The sequence below is a fragment of the Petromyzon marinus genome, chromosome 4, assembly GCF_048934315.1.
Source record: "Petromyzon marinus isolate PM22_M1 ecotype Great Lakes invasive population chromosome 4, UKy_Petmar_22M1.pri1.0, whole genome shotgun sequence".
In the NCBI taxonomy this organism is placed as follows: domain Eukaryota; kingdom Metazoa; phylum Chordata; class Hyperoartia; order Petromyzontiformes; family Petromyzontidae; genus Petromyzon; species Petromyzon marinus.
The window spans coordinates 5,633,201-5,648,343 of record NC_133670.1 but is presented as its reverse complement, the minus strand read 5'-3'; the positions used below and the strand labels follow the sequence as shown (position 1 = coordinate 5,648,343).

Sequence of the window (15,143 nt, the reverse complement as noted above, 5' to 3'; positions counted from 1 at the left end):
ATACGTGAATCTGTAAAAAAAAAAGCATACACATCAAGCATATAATATCGAACATCAGGTTAAATCGGTCATGGCTCTCTCTCAGGCAAACTGAACGGCGAGGGCAGGGTGACGTTGACCCATTACGGGGTGGTTTTTTTATGTCGTTGTTGCAGAGGGGTGTTTAGGAGGTGCAACGTGGAAATGGAGGAGAAATGTGAGTGGTGTACTCAGTGGCTTATTGCTCGAGTGTAAACATATACACACAGGCAAGTGGAGAACAAGATATCCAGCATTAAATCATCGTCATCATCAACAATGACTAATCCACTGCTGGATGAAGGCCTTCGCCCCCAGCCACCATGATCTCTCATCATCCTGTACCGCAAAAATCCACCTGGCACCCATAAATGAGATGATTTCATCGCTCCATCTCCTGGATGGACGTCCTTTCGGGCATGTTTCTCTCATTTGGCTGCCACTCCGTCACTAGCCTTGACCATAGCCGTGGTTGCCTCGAAGTCTCGTCCACCTGCAATAACTGCGGTGTTATTGGTCACCACCCAATGCTATTTTACATTATGTACTGTAGAAAGTAGCGCAAAATATGGTTCGTACATTTAGGCTGTTGTATCAAAGCCACGGCCAATAAGAGCCAATTAGATTTATGTCGGGGTATGCACGTGCATATAAAGTAATAGCAGCAAACACACCATTAAATATTTTCATGGGGTGAATAAGTAGAACAAACAAAAGAATGAGAAGCACTCTTTGCACACGGTGTGCACGCACGATCGTGGAGTTTGCTAATGAAAAAAATATATTTTGAATGCCATACATGGTGCATTCCACACTAAGCATGCACTCACAAATATGTTCTATGCATCACAGAACCTGTGAAAAGACCCCAGAAGCGGGTGACTGCACTTGCAAAGGTAGTCGGTTGTCTATTCAATACATATAACCTTAGAGTTGCTTGAGAAATATACTATTAAAGATACAATTAAAGCGTTTGCTGATATGCCCCTTCCTAACATTTTACACTGGTACTCTGTGGTTTCTGACTGTCAAGTTGAAATTACGAAACTAACTGTGATTTTGGCGACCACGTGTCCATAATTCATACATATTTGTGCACACTGTCTAACAAATACCAACGGTGGTAGTTGACTGCTGGCTAAGACCTACTGATGGAATTCCGTCAGAGTCAGTTCACCGGATCTCACAGCAGATGAAAACACTTTCATTGCCAATATGGCCACCACCAGCTTTTCCTTCCTTTAGAAAGTGAGCATTTGTATTCCATTTACTTTTACGTCTCCAATAGAATTTAAGTACAGTATGTATGATATATATATCCATGTAGCATGCGTAAGAATTGATTAATTGTGAATAGAAAACTATTAACGTGATTATGGAGACTGGAGAAGTGCTTAATGAACCCCATCAGGAGAGAAATAAGAATAAATCACATACAAACTCTGTACATACTCCACACGTAAGTATAGTATCCAGGGTCGGCAAGATACTCACTCATATTCTCTTCATTCTCATCCACTCCAGTCACATTTGGTTGCGCTCTGAATTGACAAACAGCTGTGGTCCTTTCTGAAAGTGGAAAAAAAAGGACAGATTTGTATTATTCAAGCTCTATTTCACATTCATCCCAGCGAAACAGCTCCTTCCTGAAAAAAGACACAAGACTCAGCCATTGTTATATCATGATGAGTGAAACAGATGACACAAGACTAAAAAAAATGTCAAGGAAAGGAATCTGCCGATTAGCCTACATACACCATTGAGGTTCCTCTATTTTTTTTCCAGATTGCATTTGAACACACACACGCGCGCACAGTGGCTATATAGGCAGAATGACCATTTACAAAACCTGCTTAAGTAGAGTTCCCATTCTAAAGTCAATGCCCCGACGACTTACAAAGCAGAAAGTGGTGAGTTAAAAAATCTCAGCCCAACATTTCTCTTTGGGTTGATACAATTACGACTGTTTTGTGAGAAATCCCAGTCGTCCGATAGAAAAACCAAGCCCACAGCCCGAACTGGACTGTAAAATTGTCACGTCCAAGCCAGCTCGTCGCAGCTGAAAAAAAGTTCCGACAACTTTCGTGATTTACCCCCCCCACTTCCCCCAAAGGGGCCCCCTCTACCCCACCCTTAAGATACAATAACATTTCAGTTCTGCACGGCGCACTTAACAAATTAAAAGTAGTAATCTTCGGATGCTGTACAAGGTGACCAGGGTGAGTATAACGCTTTAGCTAAATAAAAAAAAAAGTTTAATAAAGATGCGTTCACGCAAAAAAATTATTGCGTGGAAGAATCGAATGTTAAACCTAACAGAGTGAGGGAAAAAAGTATTTCATCCCCTGCTGATTTTGTACGTTTACCCACTGACGAAGAAATGATCAGTCTATAATTTGAATGGTAGGTTTATTTGAACAGTAAGAGACAGAATAACAAAAAAACGTCAACAATGTTATACATTGATTTGCATTTTAATGAGGGAAATAAGTATTTGACCCCTCTGCAAAACATGACTTAGTACTTGGTGGCAAAACCCTTGTTGGTAATCACAAAGGTCAGACGTTTCTTGTAGTTGGCCACCAGGTTTGCACACATCTCAGGAGTGATTTTGTCCCACTCCTCTTTGCAGATCTTCTCCAAGTCATTAAGGTTTCGAGGCTGACGTTTGGCAACTCGAACCTTCAGCTCCCTCCACATATTTTCTATGGGATTAAGGTCTGGAGACTGGCTAGGCCACTCCAGGACCTTAATGTGCTTCTTCTTGTGCCACTCCTTTGTTGCCTGGGCCGTGTGTTTTGGGTCATTGTCATGCTGGAATCCCCATCCACGACCCATTTTCAATGCCCTGGCTGAGGGAAGGAGGTTCTCACCCAAGATTTGACGGTACATGGCCCCGTCCATCGTCCCTTTGATGCGGTGAAGTTGTCCTGTCCCCTTAGCAGAAAAACACCCCCAAAGCAAAATATTTCCACCTCCATGTTTGACGGTGGGGATGGTGTTCTTGGGGTCATAGGCAGCATTCCTCCTCCTCCAAACACGGCGAGATGAGTTCATGCCAAAGAGCTCCATTTTGGTCTCATCTGACCACAACACTTTCACCCAGTTGTCTTCTGAATCATTCAGATGTTCATTGGCAAACTTCAGACGGGCATGTATATGTGCTTTCTTGTGCAGGGGGACCTTGCGGGCGCTGCAGGATTTCAGTCCTTCACGGCGTAGTGTGTTACCAATTGTTTTCTTGGTGACTATGGTCCCAGCTGCCTTGAGATCATTGACAAGATCCTCCCGTGTAGTTCTGGGCTGATTCCTCACCGTTCTCATGATCATTGCAACTCCACGAGGTGAGATCTTGCATGGAGCCCCAGGCCGAGGGAGATTGACAGTTATTTTGTGTTTCTTCCATTTGCGAATAATCGCACCAACTGTTGTCACCTTCTCACCAAGCTGCTTGGCAGTGGTCTTGTAGCCCATTCCAGCCTTGTGTAGGTCTACAATCTTGTCCCTGACATCCTTGGAGAGCTCTTTGGTCTTGGCCATGGTGGAAAGTTTGGAATCTGATTGATTGATTGCTTCTGTGGACAGGTGTCTTTTATACAGGTAACAAGCTGAGATTAGGAGCACTCCCTTGAAGAGTGTGCTCCTAATCTCAGCTCGTTACCTGTATAAAAGACACCTGGGAGCCAAAAATCTTTCCGATTGAAGGGGGTCAAATACTTATTTCCGTCATTAAAATGCACATCAATTTATAACATTTTTGACATGCGTTTTTCTGGATTTTTTTTTGTTATTCTGTCTCTCGTTGTTCAAATAAACCTACCATAAAAATTATAGACTGATCATTTCTTTGTCAGTGGGCAAACGTACAAAATCAGCAGGGGATCAAATACTTTTTTCCCTCACTGTATATGGTACATATGAGGGGTTATTTCAACAAAATTTAAATGTGATGAACTGACAGAAAGAGGTAGTTTGTGAAGAATTATTATGTATATATGGGGATGCATTTATGCACGGATGTGTGGGTGCTGTGCTTTTTTTTTCGTGACTTTATCAACACCGTGACCTCGGTTTAAGCTCTGCATTGGTGTCTAATTTGCATCTCTGTGAATGGTGTCAAGCCTATCGATACATATAGCTCCCTAAAACGTGTATAATGCTAGCAGTGCAAGTTTACACATCTTATTAATGTTAAAAATGTGTTGATGTTTTTTTTTCCATCACTGAATATTAAATAGACGATACAACACGTTCACTTTTCATGGAAGGTCTCGTAAAAAAGTGTTTTTTGAGGTGGCACAATGGAAATTGGAATTATGCAACAGCTCAATGTGTAAACTATGATAGCCCCTTTTCTTGATAAGCAATGAGAGTCAAATGTAATGTAGCACACGTATATAATGTTTGACAGGGACATAATACAAGTTCTCAAGGGAAGTGGAATTTAATCTATTGGTTGACCTTTGAACTTTAAACATTCATAGTTTTTTCATCCAGATTTCACTTTATTGCTGGGTTTCATCAGAAAGCTCTGTCCTTATAAAACAATGACAATTTATGTCATGGACAGGAAATAAACAATAGTACTGATGAGACTCAGTGAATTATAATGGGTTGCCGCGTTTAAACAAATGAATCTGGGAAATATAAATCAGGAAGGCCGCAGATCATGTAATGAATGAAATGCTTTGGTGCGATTGAAAAGGCTCTTATTAAACCCCTTCATACATATCACTACAAAAAAGCGAATTCACTCTCCACTCATCTTCCCCTCGTCCCACGTGTATTATTGCCTCCGTATTATCTACTGTGACGCTCATGCAGGTGTTATTGTACAGCTATTTGAAGTTAAACTGCATTTTCTTCTCCCCAGTCTACCAACTAAAAAAAAGGTCAGTTGGCATTCCACACGAAGGCGGTCACTGCAGAGGCGCCAACTTTTAGATGCGCTTCTGCGTCCGTCTGAAACGCTCTTCCTTCCAATATTAGGAAGCCACTGGAGCTATGCACTTTTAAATCTAGACTCAAAACTCGTTTATTTAGAACGTATTTTGTGTTTTGTTTGTTGTCCTTTCCCTGCACCTACGTACGGTGCGAAATAAGTTCAACGTGCAAACAAAACTCACACTGTCCAACAAATTTGACGACCAACACCGCCTCGAGAGGTCTTTATCCAGCAGTCTGTTGACAAATAGCTATAAACCAAACGCACCATATATTTTAAGTTAGAAGTTCGAGTTAATACTGGTGGTCATGGTTTATTTTAAGTCTGTGCTCATATAATACTGCCAGCATGATCCAATAGGTATTTTTAAAGGCTACCATTGTTATGTGATAGCGAGCAGTTTAGTTTACTCAACAAGGAATGGATCCTAACCAGTGGGGCCAATGGATACACACCACGTCCCTCCATACTACATCACTAAAACGTTTTAGACTCAAAATATATATTCAAAACAGAGGAAGCAATCACAAATTGCTGCAATGCAAGTTGCGCTTCAACACAGGCAATGAGAGGACGAAACTAATTTCGGGAAAATCATACGTAGTTAACATTGAAACATCGAGGCCAAAAGGTGGCTTGTTTAGGCCAACTCTAAACAAATAGATAGAAATGCCTAGAGGATCAAATAGATGAATTGGATATCTTTAAATAATGAATGAACTTAATGAATAGTGCATTCAAAGAAGGGGAAAAGGTTACAGAGCAAACAGAAAGCAAATTTTGATTTAAAGCTTTCGTGACTGCAGTAATTCATATTCTTAGTTCTTTCGGTAAAGTCACGTTGAAGGGAAACAACAAAATAATAAAATATATATAAAACAATAAAAATTATCACGACGTTTCGACCATAACACAAACGGTCGTCTTCAGGTGTGTTGGTTTGCAAATTCTCACGTCGTGAGAATTTTTATTGTTTTATATATTTTTTATTATTTTGTTGTTTCCCTTCAACGTGACTTTACCGAAAGAACTAAGAAAGCAAATTGTTCAACACTTTAAATTTATGTTTGTAGAGGAAAATAATAAATGTAACAAGCAATGGAAAAAACTTCTCGGTTTGAAGTTTTCGTGACTGCAAGGAACCAAAGAGAATGGAAAAACTGCAGATTGAATGCACAGCAACTCTGTCAAACGATTCGGGAACGAATGAGAAAAGGGATGAGAGAATGCAGCACACAACTGATAGTACATGCAGGCAATGGGAGGGAATGTGAAAGCAGCAAAAAGGGAACTTGACTATGAGCAATTCACAAATGGTTGTCCTTGATACGGAGAGAGATTTAAAATTAGTGGAGGGATTTATGCACTCCGAAGAAGGCGGCTGTTATAAAAGAGACCCCTTTATATGTTTTGATGGATGGTTTGCTAAATACAGTACTTGTGCCAGCCCTGGTGATATCATACCGATTTCAGAAGCAAGTCAGGATTAAATTGTAACTTTAAAGGAACAATTTCTACTGTTTCACACTATTGTGATAATGCCCACGTTCCTATTATTATTATTACCACCATGTACGTAGTTAATCTTCCAAGCCTGTGACTACCCTCAGCAATACTCCCTTGCTTCCATTTGTACAGCAATGTTTTGGAACCTCTCGTGTAATTCCTCCTTCCTACTCGGACAAAAGCCCAACAATCGCACAGTCCCTCCCTTCGCCTCTGACCCTCCACTTTTCTCACAGACTCCTCCATCCGCCGTACTTGCTCTGTCCCCTTAACAGCCCCTTCACCACAGCCTCCTCCCTCGGCTCCCCCGTCACCCTCCTCTCCTCCGTAATCCCTCGCGCATTGCGATGCAAAGGACACCGCGACTCGTCTTATCCGTAGCAGAGGAAACGGGGTGCCGGATAAGCGAATGCGCACATAAGAGGCTTGCTCGTCTTTTTTGGTTGTCCTGACAAGTCGCCGTGACGAGCAGCCTCGCTGACGCCCCTTTCCAGATCCACTGCTGGATGAACGTTTCCCCGTGACGCGTTGGTCGTGGCAAATATTTAACCATACTTAACCGTGCTGGTCAGTGCCGGGGGAGAGAACAAGCGAACTCCAAATATACACCAGGCATCCGTCAGGGTGCGGAATCAAACCCACGAACCTCCTGCGTGCCAGGCGAGGTTGGGTAGCGTCTCCTTCGCCATCACGGCACCGCAATAAACGTGTGACATCTTAACAAACGAGGGCGCCTTCACGCGAGGATATGCAGGCTTCATAGTTATGTATTGCGTAAATTAGGTGCGGCTTCCTACTACGGGTGGCCATCGGATACTACGTGCGTCAGGACTAACCGCAGGAATAGTGCTCTTTTGAGCAGCGTGCCTAGGCAGACGATGCATTCTTAAGTTAACATTACCGCCTCATAACCCTTCCCGTCATTTGCACACGTTTATTATTCCACTGCCTCTTGTTAACATGGCACTCGTGACAGCAGGCAAGCGGCTGCATCATTTTCTCATCTGTAGGTAATGCCGAAGTCAACTTTCGGTAACCGAGGGCAACGGTGATTAGTTTCTCTGAACCGTGACATATACAAGAGACACGCTGCTCTCGAGTTGCTCGATAAGAAACATGCCCTCAACGGAATATCATGAAGTTCCCACGGTGCAAGAATGTCAGGAAATTGTCTAAAGTCACGAGATATATTGATAATTCAGCCGGCACACTGCGTCACGAGACAAATATGCCTTTACTTGACCAGTGGTGTTTCGATTGAAAGCGTTCGTGACCGCAGGGATTCATATTCTTGGTTCTTTCGGTAAAGTCACGTGGAAGGGAAACAATAAAATAATAAAAATATAAAACAATAAAATTCTCACGACGTTTCGACTGCAACACATGCTGTGGTTTTCACACCTGATGATGATTGCTTGTGTTGCAGTCGAAACGTCGTGAGAATTTTATTGTTTTATATTTTTATTATTTTATTGTTTCCCTTCTACGTGACTTTACCGAAAGAACCAACAATACAGTGGTGTTTCGTTTAACACGTAGTAGGCTTTCGCGACCAATATTATTATTCATAAGTAAAATTTATACCTACGTCAAAAATTTGTATTTTATACCTACGTGACTTTGCCGAAAGAACCAAAGATTATGGATTCCTGCAGTCACGAAAGCTTCAAATTAAGATTGATCATACTTAACCAGGCTGGTCTCTGCTGGTTTGTGAAGGAGGAGAGCTAGGATCAGGTTCAGATGTCACTCGGCACTGCTGTTAGCCATGGCCTGGAATTGGACACGGGTAACGCCAGGTGAGGTCTACACCTGCCATGAACATTTGAACACTGAAGCTGCTAGCGAGATGTGGCTGAGTAAGGATTAAAGAGAATGTACAATTACGTTACGTAGTTTTATTTCAGCTGTCCTAATCACGGACTCCTCTTGTGCTGCAAAATAGCTGATGTCCATCTTGCTCTTTTGAAACATCACTTTAATAAAGGTTATTGGGTTAGATCGCTTAACTATAAATGTGTCTTCACTCTCCACCACCCGACACAGTCAATTAGTGAGGGGTTTGTCACGTAAACAAAGCGCCAAATAGTTACTACTTCAGCCCACCGGTGTGTTGGAGAGTAAATCCACAACATTTACAATTTGAGTCCCGTGACGTTTCGCTGGTAATTACATTAACCAGCATCAGCGGGCGATTTGCCAGAAACATTCCCTCAAAGGAATATAAGGAAATTCCCACAGTGCATCGTCCGATGATGCTGGTTAATGTAATTACCAGCGAAACGTCACGGGACTCAAATTGTAAATGTTGTGGATTTACTCTCCAACACACCGGTGGGCTGTAGTAGTAACTATTTGGCGCTTTGTTTACGTAACAAACCCCTTACTAATTGGCTGTGTCGGGTGGTGGAGGGTTTCGACACATTTATACTTAAGCGATCTAACCCAAGAACCTTTCTTAAAGTGATGTTTCAAAAGAGCCAGATGGACATCAGCTATTTTGCAGCACAAGAGGAGTCCGTGATTAGGACAGCTGAAATAAAACTACGTAACGTAATTGTACATTCTCTTTAATCCTTACTCAGCCACATCTCGCTGGCAGCTTCAGTGTTCAAATGTTCATGGCAGGTGTAGACCTCACCCGGCGTTACCCGTGTCCAATTCCAGGCCATGGCTAACAGCAGTGCCGAGTGATATCTGAACCTGATCCTAGCTCTCCTCCTTCACAAACCAGCAGAGGCCAGCCTGGTTAAGTATGATCAATCTTGATTTGAAGCTTTCGTCACTGCAGGAATCCATACTCTTTGGTTCTTTCGGTAAAGTCACGTAGGTATAAAAAAAGTTTAAACATTTTTAAATTTCTTTTATTTTATACCTACGTGACTTTACCGAAAGAAAAATACATATTTTGTTGTATACCTACGTGACTTTACCGAAATAACGAAAGAGTATGTATGATCAATCAACCCCAATAGACGACATGGCACGGCACGGCCTTCATCCAGCGGCAGATTTACAAAAGGCTGTAAATGATCAAGACAATTGGCAATACTACTGTATATGGGATCAAAACATGTTGTTTTTAACTACCAGTGCAAAACATGCCCAGACATTGATCTTGTTCACTACAGTACCCGATACCGGATTTGATTTTGTTATTATTTTTTAATGAGCATGTTGCCTGTAATTGGTTTTGCATCGTCGCGCAGAATAACTCTGCATCCGAGAGGCAAATATTTGGTTGCAAAGTGAGCCGCTTGGTTTATTAACACAAAACTTGCGCTCCTGCTGCTGTCAACAGCCACGAGGATTTCATTGATCGAACTTTTACTGCGCGCCATTGTGTGCTCGCATTACAGCGCTGACTGACTGACTGACCTTGCTGAACAACATTGCCCTATCATTTGTTCGTCTTCATACAACCTCTGTTTGTGCCCAGCGATCGCAATGTAGCAGTCAGTGGCTGGAACGTTCTTGTACGCCGTGAGGACTTTCTCATTCCGAATTGCAAGGCTGTTACACACTGGTCTTAGCTGCACATATTAAAGGACATAGTGCAATACATAAATACACCTTTGCAGAACCCATAACATGCGCTTAAAAAGATTTAAATGACAAACCCGTCACATGTTTCCGCCACATACTGTAAGAAGAAAGTACAACAGAGTAACATTTACATTATTTTGACGGTATCGTATACAGCAATTGAGTATGGAATTGTGGCATAATCAAGTCTGGAGCAGCTATATTCTTTTTTTAACAAACACAGTCAGAGTTAAGCGAGACATATGTTCGACAAGTTCTTAATAACAGCACTGCGATATATATATTTTAAAAGAAACACTGACCTGTTTTTTTTGGTTGTTCATTCACACAGACGACAAACAGGACACATTAACGCAACAACAAAGGCATACGCGAATGGCTCTATATACCACATGGCAGCCTGGTACGGCTTTTGCTGACCGCTACCCTCATCGAAAATCAATAGGAGCCACAAGCAGGATGCATCAGTGCAGGATGCATCGATTGTCTCCACTTCAGATTCTTCTGACTTTAAGTGGGGCCTCTTGCTAGTAGGCTTTGCTTGGTCAGTCACTCAACGGCGTGCCTTCTGCACAACGTTAAGCAAACTTTATATCCCGGGACGGCCACTTGTGGGTTGCCCTGGATGAGCACCATTTCTCTCTGTAGTGGCACCGATCATCTGGGACTCTCCCACTGCACATACTGCACTAAACTATTTTTAATTTTACTAGGTAAGGTCGAACCAAGCTAAATAATAGCTCAACGAAGTGGCTCATCATGTGGAAATGTACAGCAGCCAAATACTCTTAAACGCGTGTTTCTAAACGTGGAGGGAAAAAACGGACGACATACAGAAAAATCCACGAGACCACGGGGAGAACATGCAAACTCCAAATATACAGGCGTCAGGGTGAGGATCGAACCCGCGACCTCCTTGCATACCAGGCGAAGTAGTTAACATCTCGCCTCCGTGGCCACAGCCAGGCACCATCCATCTGCAAGCAGCAGCTTACGGCTCACCTGTTGTTCAGGCTGGCCTACGAGGGACTTTGAGCCACACGATAACTTCGTGACTGTGTGGAATTGTAGCACAATGGATTAGTCTAATACGGTATGAAATAAAATAAGACAAAGTTACCAAATGTAATGTTTATAAAAACTATATGCTTTTCAATTATTAATACAAAATAAAGCAACTGCAGCTCATTGTTGCGAATTTCATGCGCACTTCATTGCACACATGCTTTAATTAGCTCCAACAAAGCTCCAGCAGTTGTAAGATTCACGTTTGATGCGATCCATTCCACCCACTCATGTGAACAGTTACATCACAACAGTCTAATCAGAGTCACGTCACAAGAAGATGTTCCTGAGAGTGCAGAACGCTCGCTCGCGATTTGTATAAACAATCGTTAAAGGAGTTAGCCAAACATCTCAATATAGGGCCTCAGAAGTCGGGAAATTTTCTGACGCCCATTCTGTCTGTCTTCCCGTTTGTCTGTGGGTTTGTGTTCCCTTAAACCCAACGAAAATTGTGCACGTTACAAATTTGTGAATATTTTCACGATGCTTCTGAAGTCGCTTGCATTGGCTTCTCTCATGTAACTTGGGTGGTGCTCCCTCAGTCTCGTTACAGAGTGGTTCAATGATGTTCATGAACTATGTTTTTTGTCCTCGAGAAAAAAAATGAAGGTAATGAAGTGATGTATGAACAGATGTACTCGTTTATGGACTCCCAGACTCTATTTAAGTCTAGACTCAATACCTTCTGTAATCCTCTTTCATTGACTCATTAAAAAAAAACAAGTACAGCACAGTACAACGATAATGGGGATACGTTTTTTTTTGTTGTATCGGTGACCAATTCCGAAAGTCAGGAATTGGCAATCGATTCCAGTGGAATGTCAGTGATGAATGCCGTTATTGGCGAGGGCAAACGTGCAAACTAAATTACTGCACGGTAGATTTTCCCTTCTTTCTCATGTAAAAGTTGAAGATACATGTAAGCAATCGCTAGCGCATGGGACTCTTATCAGAGGGGCCTCCACTATAGTGACTTCTAGACGGTATTTGGTCTATGCTTCCATGCTGATAAGGCATGTTGGAAGAGGTGGGCATACCCACACTTTACCCCACCACACAATAGTTTGTTATCTTTCCCCCGCACCTCCGATTAGCACGGTCGGCTGCGTACGAAGTGAAAGAAGTTCAACACAACAACAACAACAACCAACATTCGCGGTCAGGTGAAGTGTCGAACGCCCAGGTGCCATGGGTCGACTGACTGAGATGACTGGCCGATGCACCACCTGTGCCCCCTAATGTGCCAACTTGCTGTGTTTTAGCCACCCGGCGCTCTGCTCGCTGTTGTGAACGCCGCTCCTCTGGCCTCCGTTGTTGCTGGAGGGCGACTGCCTCCAACTGCCCAGTAGCAGCGTCCTTCACGAAGTTCAACACACACACATACATACGAACTGCCAATTGACTGTGGTGGGCCCATTTACACTGCTGGGTGGATAGAGGCGGTTGGGAATGATTTAAGAAACCTGCCCCATTGTTTCCACTGCCGTGCCAAGAGATTGAATTGAAGCGGTGACCTTTGAATGGCAACTTCGGTGTGCCAAACCATCAAACCACAGCAGCTCCCTTTGTGTCTTAGATAAAAAGCTAAAAATACATATATCTTTATTGGTAACTATTTTTTGCATGCGATTACCCTGCAGCGCAACGTATCGTTTTAACGACTCAAGTGCATAAGGCCACCTCTACCAGCACAATGCGCATGTCTCACTGTTTTTGTACATCGTATTGACGTGCAGTTGCATTTTGATGTAACGTAAATCCAACATTGCATTGTTTTGTGCCGTCTTTGATGATCGGTCTGATACTTTCAACTCACTGCACTTGACATGCCTGCTTAGTCACAAGTGGTTGTCACACGACAGCAGAGCTTAATCTCAGCGGTTCCTCCGTTGTAGACATTTTTTTTTTTAACCGGGCCACCCAAAGCACCTGTGGTTTTAGTCTTCATTATAAGTGGGATTTTTTCACGATCTGAACCAGCAGCTTCATATCAGTGTCGAAGGCAACGGGTCTGTGCTGCATTGATGTCAAAGAAAGCCCCGATGAAGGCCAACTTGCGCGTTGAACTCGGCCACATGCAGAAACAATATTTTGTTGCTTGAAACCTCATACCATTAGGGAATCGCGATGTTCTGCTTCACTCGCGGCCCAGGGAGAGATGGGGGGGGGGGGCGTGGGGGGTGCATTTGCTCGCCGTGTCTGTCCAAACAACCTTCTAAAACATGCGAGTGACGCATCTACAAATGTGAGCGAGACTATTGCATGTGATACGACGCCTTCCGCTGCCGCGACTCGCGCGTCCGCGCATTCAAACGCCTCGCGCACACCGCAAGCGCCTGGAATTCGGCAATGCCGTGTCCGTAACCGTTGTCGCCTCCACCACCATTATCGCCAAAAGGGTTCTGTGCTCTCAGCGGCAACCACCCACTTCCGGAGGAGAACCTCGCAGAGTCGCCGGGTTGTCGCTCTTCAACCGCGCTCTGTCAAAACGACGACCGCGTACTCTCTACCCACTGCTCCAACCCCCACTCCAAATCAAGAGATTTCATTACGCCCACTCGCGGCCTCGCGATGCATTGTCTTGCCCCGTAAGACCTCTCGACTCGGGGATCAGCGCTTCATTGCCCGCATGATGAAATCTGCGCTGTTATTTATCTCGTTTGCTCAGATGGGGACACACCCAATGATATTAGCACTTTAGTGTAGAATACAGGAGTATCTTGACCACCCCTTGAGGTGCCGTGGTGGCGAGATATTAACTACCTCGCCAAGTATACAAGAGGTTGTTGGTTCGATCCCTGACGCCTGTCTATTTATAGTCTGCATGCTCTCCCCGTGGTCGCGTGGATTTTTCTCGGAGTTCTCTGCTTTTTTTCCCCTCCACATCTAGAATCAACATCACACATTTAGAGAATTTTGTTTTTTTATAAATGTCAACATGATAAGCCACTTCTTTGAGCTAGCATTTGTGGCCAGGTCGCTTCTGAAAAAGAACAATAGAACACAGTGGGCCTTATCGAGTAAAATAAAAAAAAATAGTTAAAGGTTTATTTTTATGACAATGTATTGTTACCCTCACAACTTTCCCCCTATATATGTTTATCTTGTATTGTTGAACTGATGTAATCAGCCGTGGCGTGTAGGCTGCTTCATTTCACTTGCGTGTCAATTAACGAATATATATATGAGCGTCAGGTATATTTCACTTGGGCCCTCAACAGAACACTGGGGCCACAAACAGTTCACACAATTCATCCGAAGAGCAACCACTGAGCAAGACCTGGCCACTCATTTGATAGCATGAGCTAACAAAGGCAGACAATGTGTGATATAAGCCACGTTGAACAGTATCAACTTTACTACCATATTCAACCTTCCCTGAAACTGTGGGAATCATTTGTATACAGTTAAATTTAGATATATTTTCCGTCCCATTAATACCAAGCATATGTTTAAATACAGCTCGTGAAAATATACGTAATTTTGGACATATACTGTGAATATAATAATGTGCATAGCTAAGTAATTGGTTTATCTATATTTCCGTAAACACACTGTCAACACAGACATTACATAAAAAATGTAGGTGTAATTATCATCAATTTACATAATATTCATCTAAATAATATTTCGTTTTAGGTATAATGCAGTGTTTCGGTACTGTGTTAACGATTGACGTTAAATTAAGTAAATTATTAAATGTGTGTGTTTTTAAGTCATATCTGTGCTAATGTTCCATTTACATACAATCATAGGCTAGGTAACGATTGCAAACAAATAGTCAAAATCATTACCACAATCATCGATGTCATCTATGTTACTGCTGCTGGTTTTTCCGCTATTTGTCCCAGAAAGGACTGAGCGAATCAAGATCGCACCCAACACCTTGCTGTACACACCGTGAAACATATTCCAGTCACACTCCCACACACATACACAATATTTAATGACACACAACAACAACAGCAACACGAGGTAATAAAGGAACACAGAAATACGGTGTCGCAAACATTTTGCACGGACTTAAAGTATTTTACAAGCAACGAAAGAACACGAAAGAGTA

General features: G+C 42.8%; 1 protein-coding gene across 5 annotated transcripts in view; it reads right to left on the bottom strand.

The window, feature by feature from the left end:
- Positions 1-15,143, bottom strand: part of ADARB1 (adenosine deaminase RNA specific B1) — a 136,537-nt gene that overhangs the window by 43,182 nt on the left and 78,212 nt on the right. For 3 of the 5 annotated variants that reach the window (XM_076055035.1, XM_076055029.1, XM_032946493.2), the window contains one exon: positions 1,513-1,587. In XM_076055035.1, coding sequence (XP_075911150.1) covers positions 1,513-1,587 — 75 coding nt within the window. Of the gene's footprint in view, positions 1-1,512; positions 1,588-1,915; positions 2,066-10,317; positions 15,111-15,143 lie in introns of those variants that run through there. The other 2 variants (XM_032946494.2, XM_076055047.1) reach the window with 2 other exon arrangements.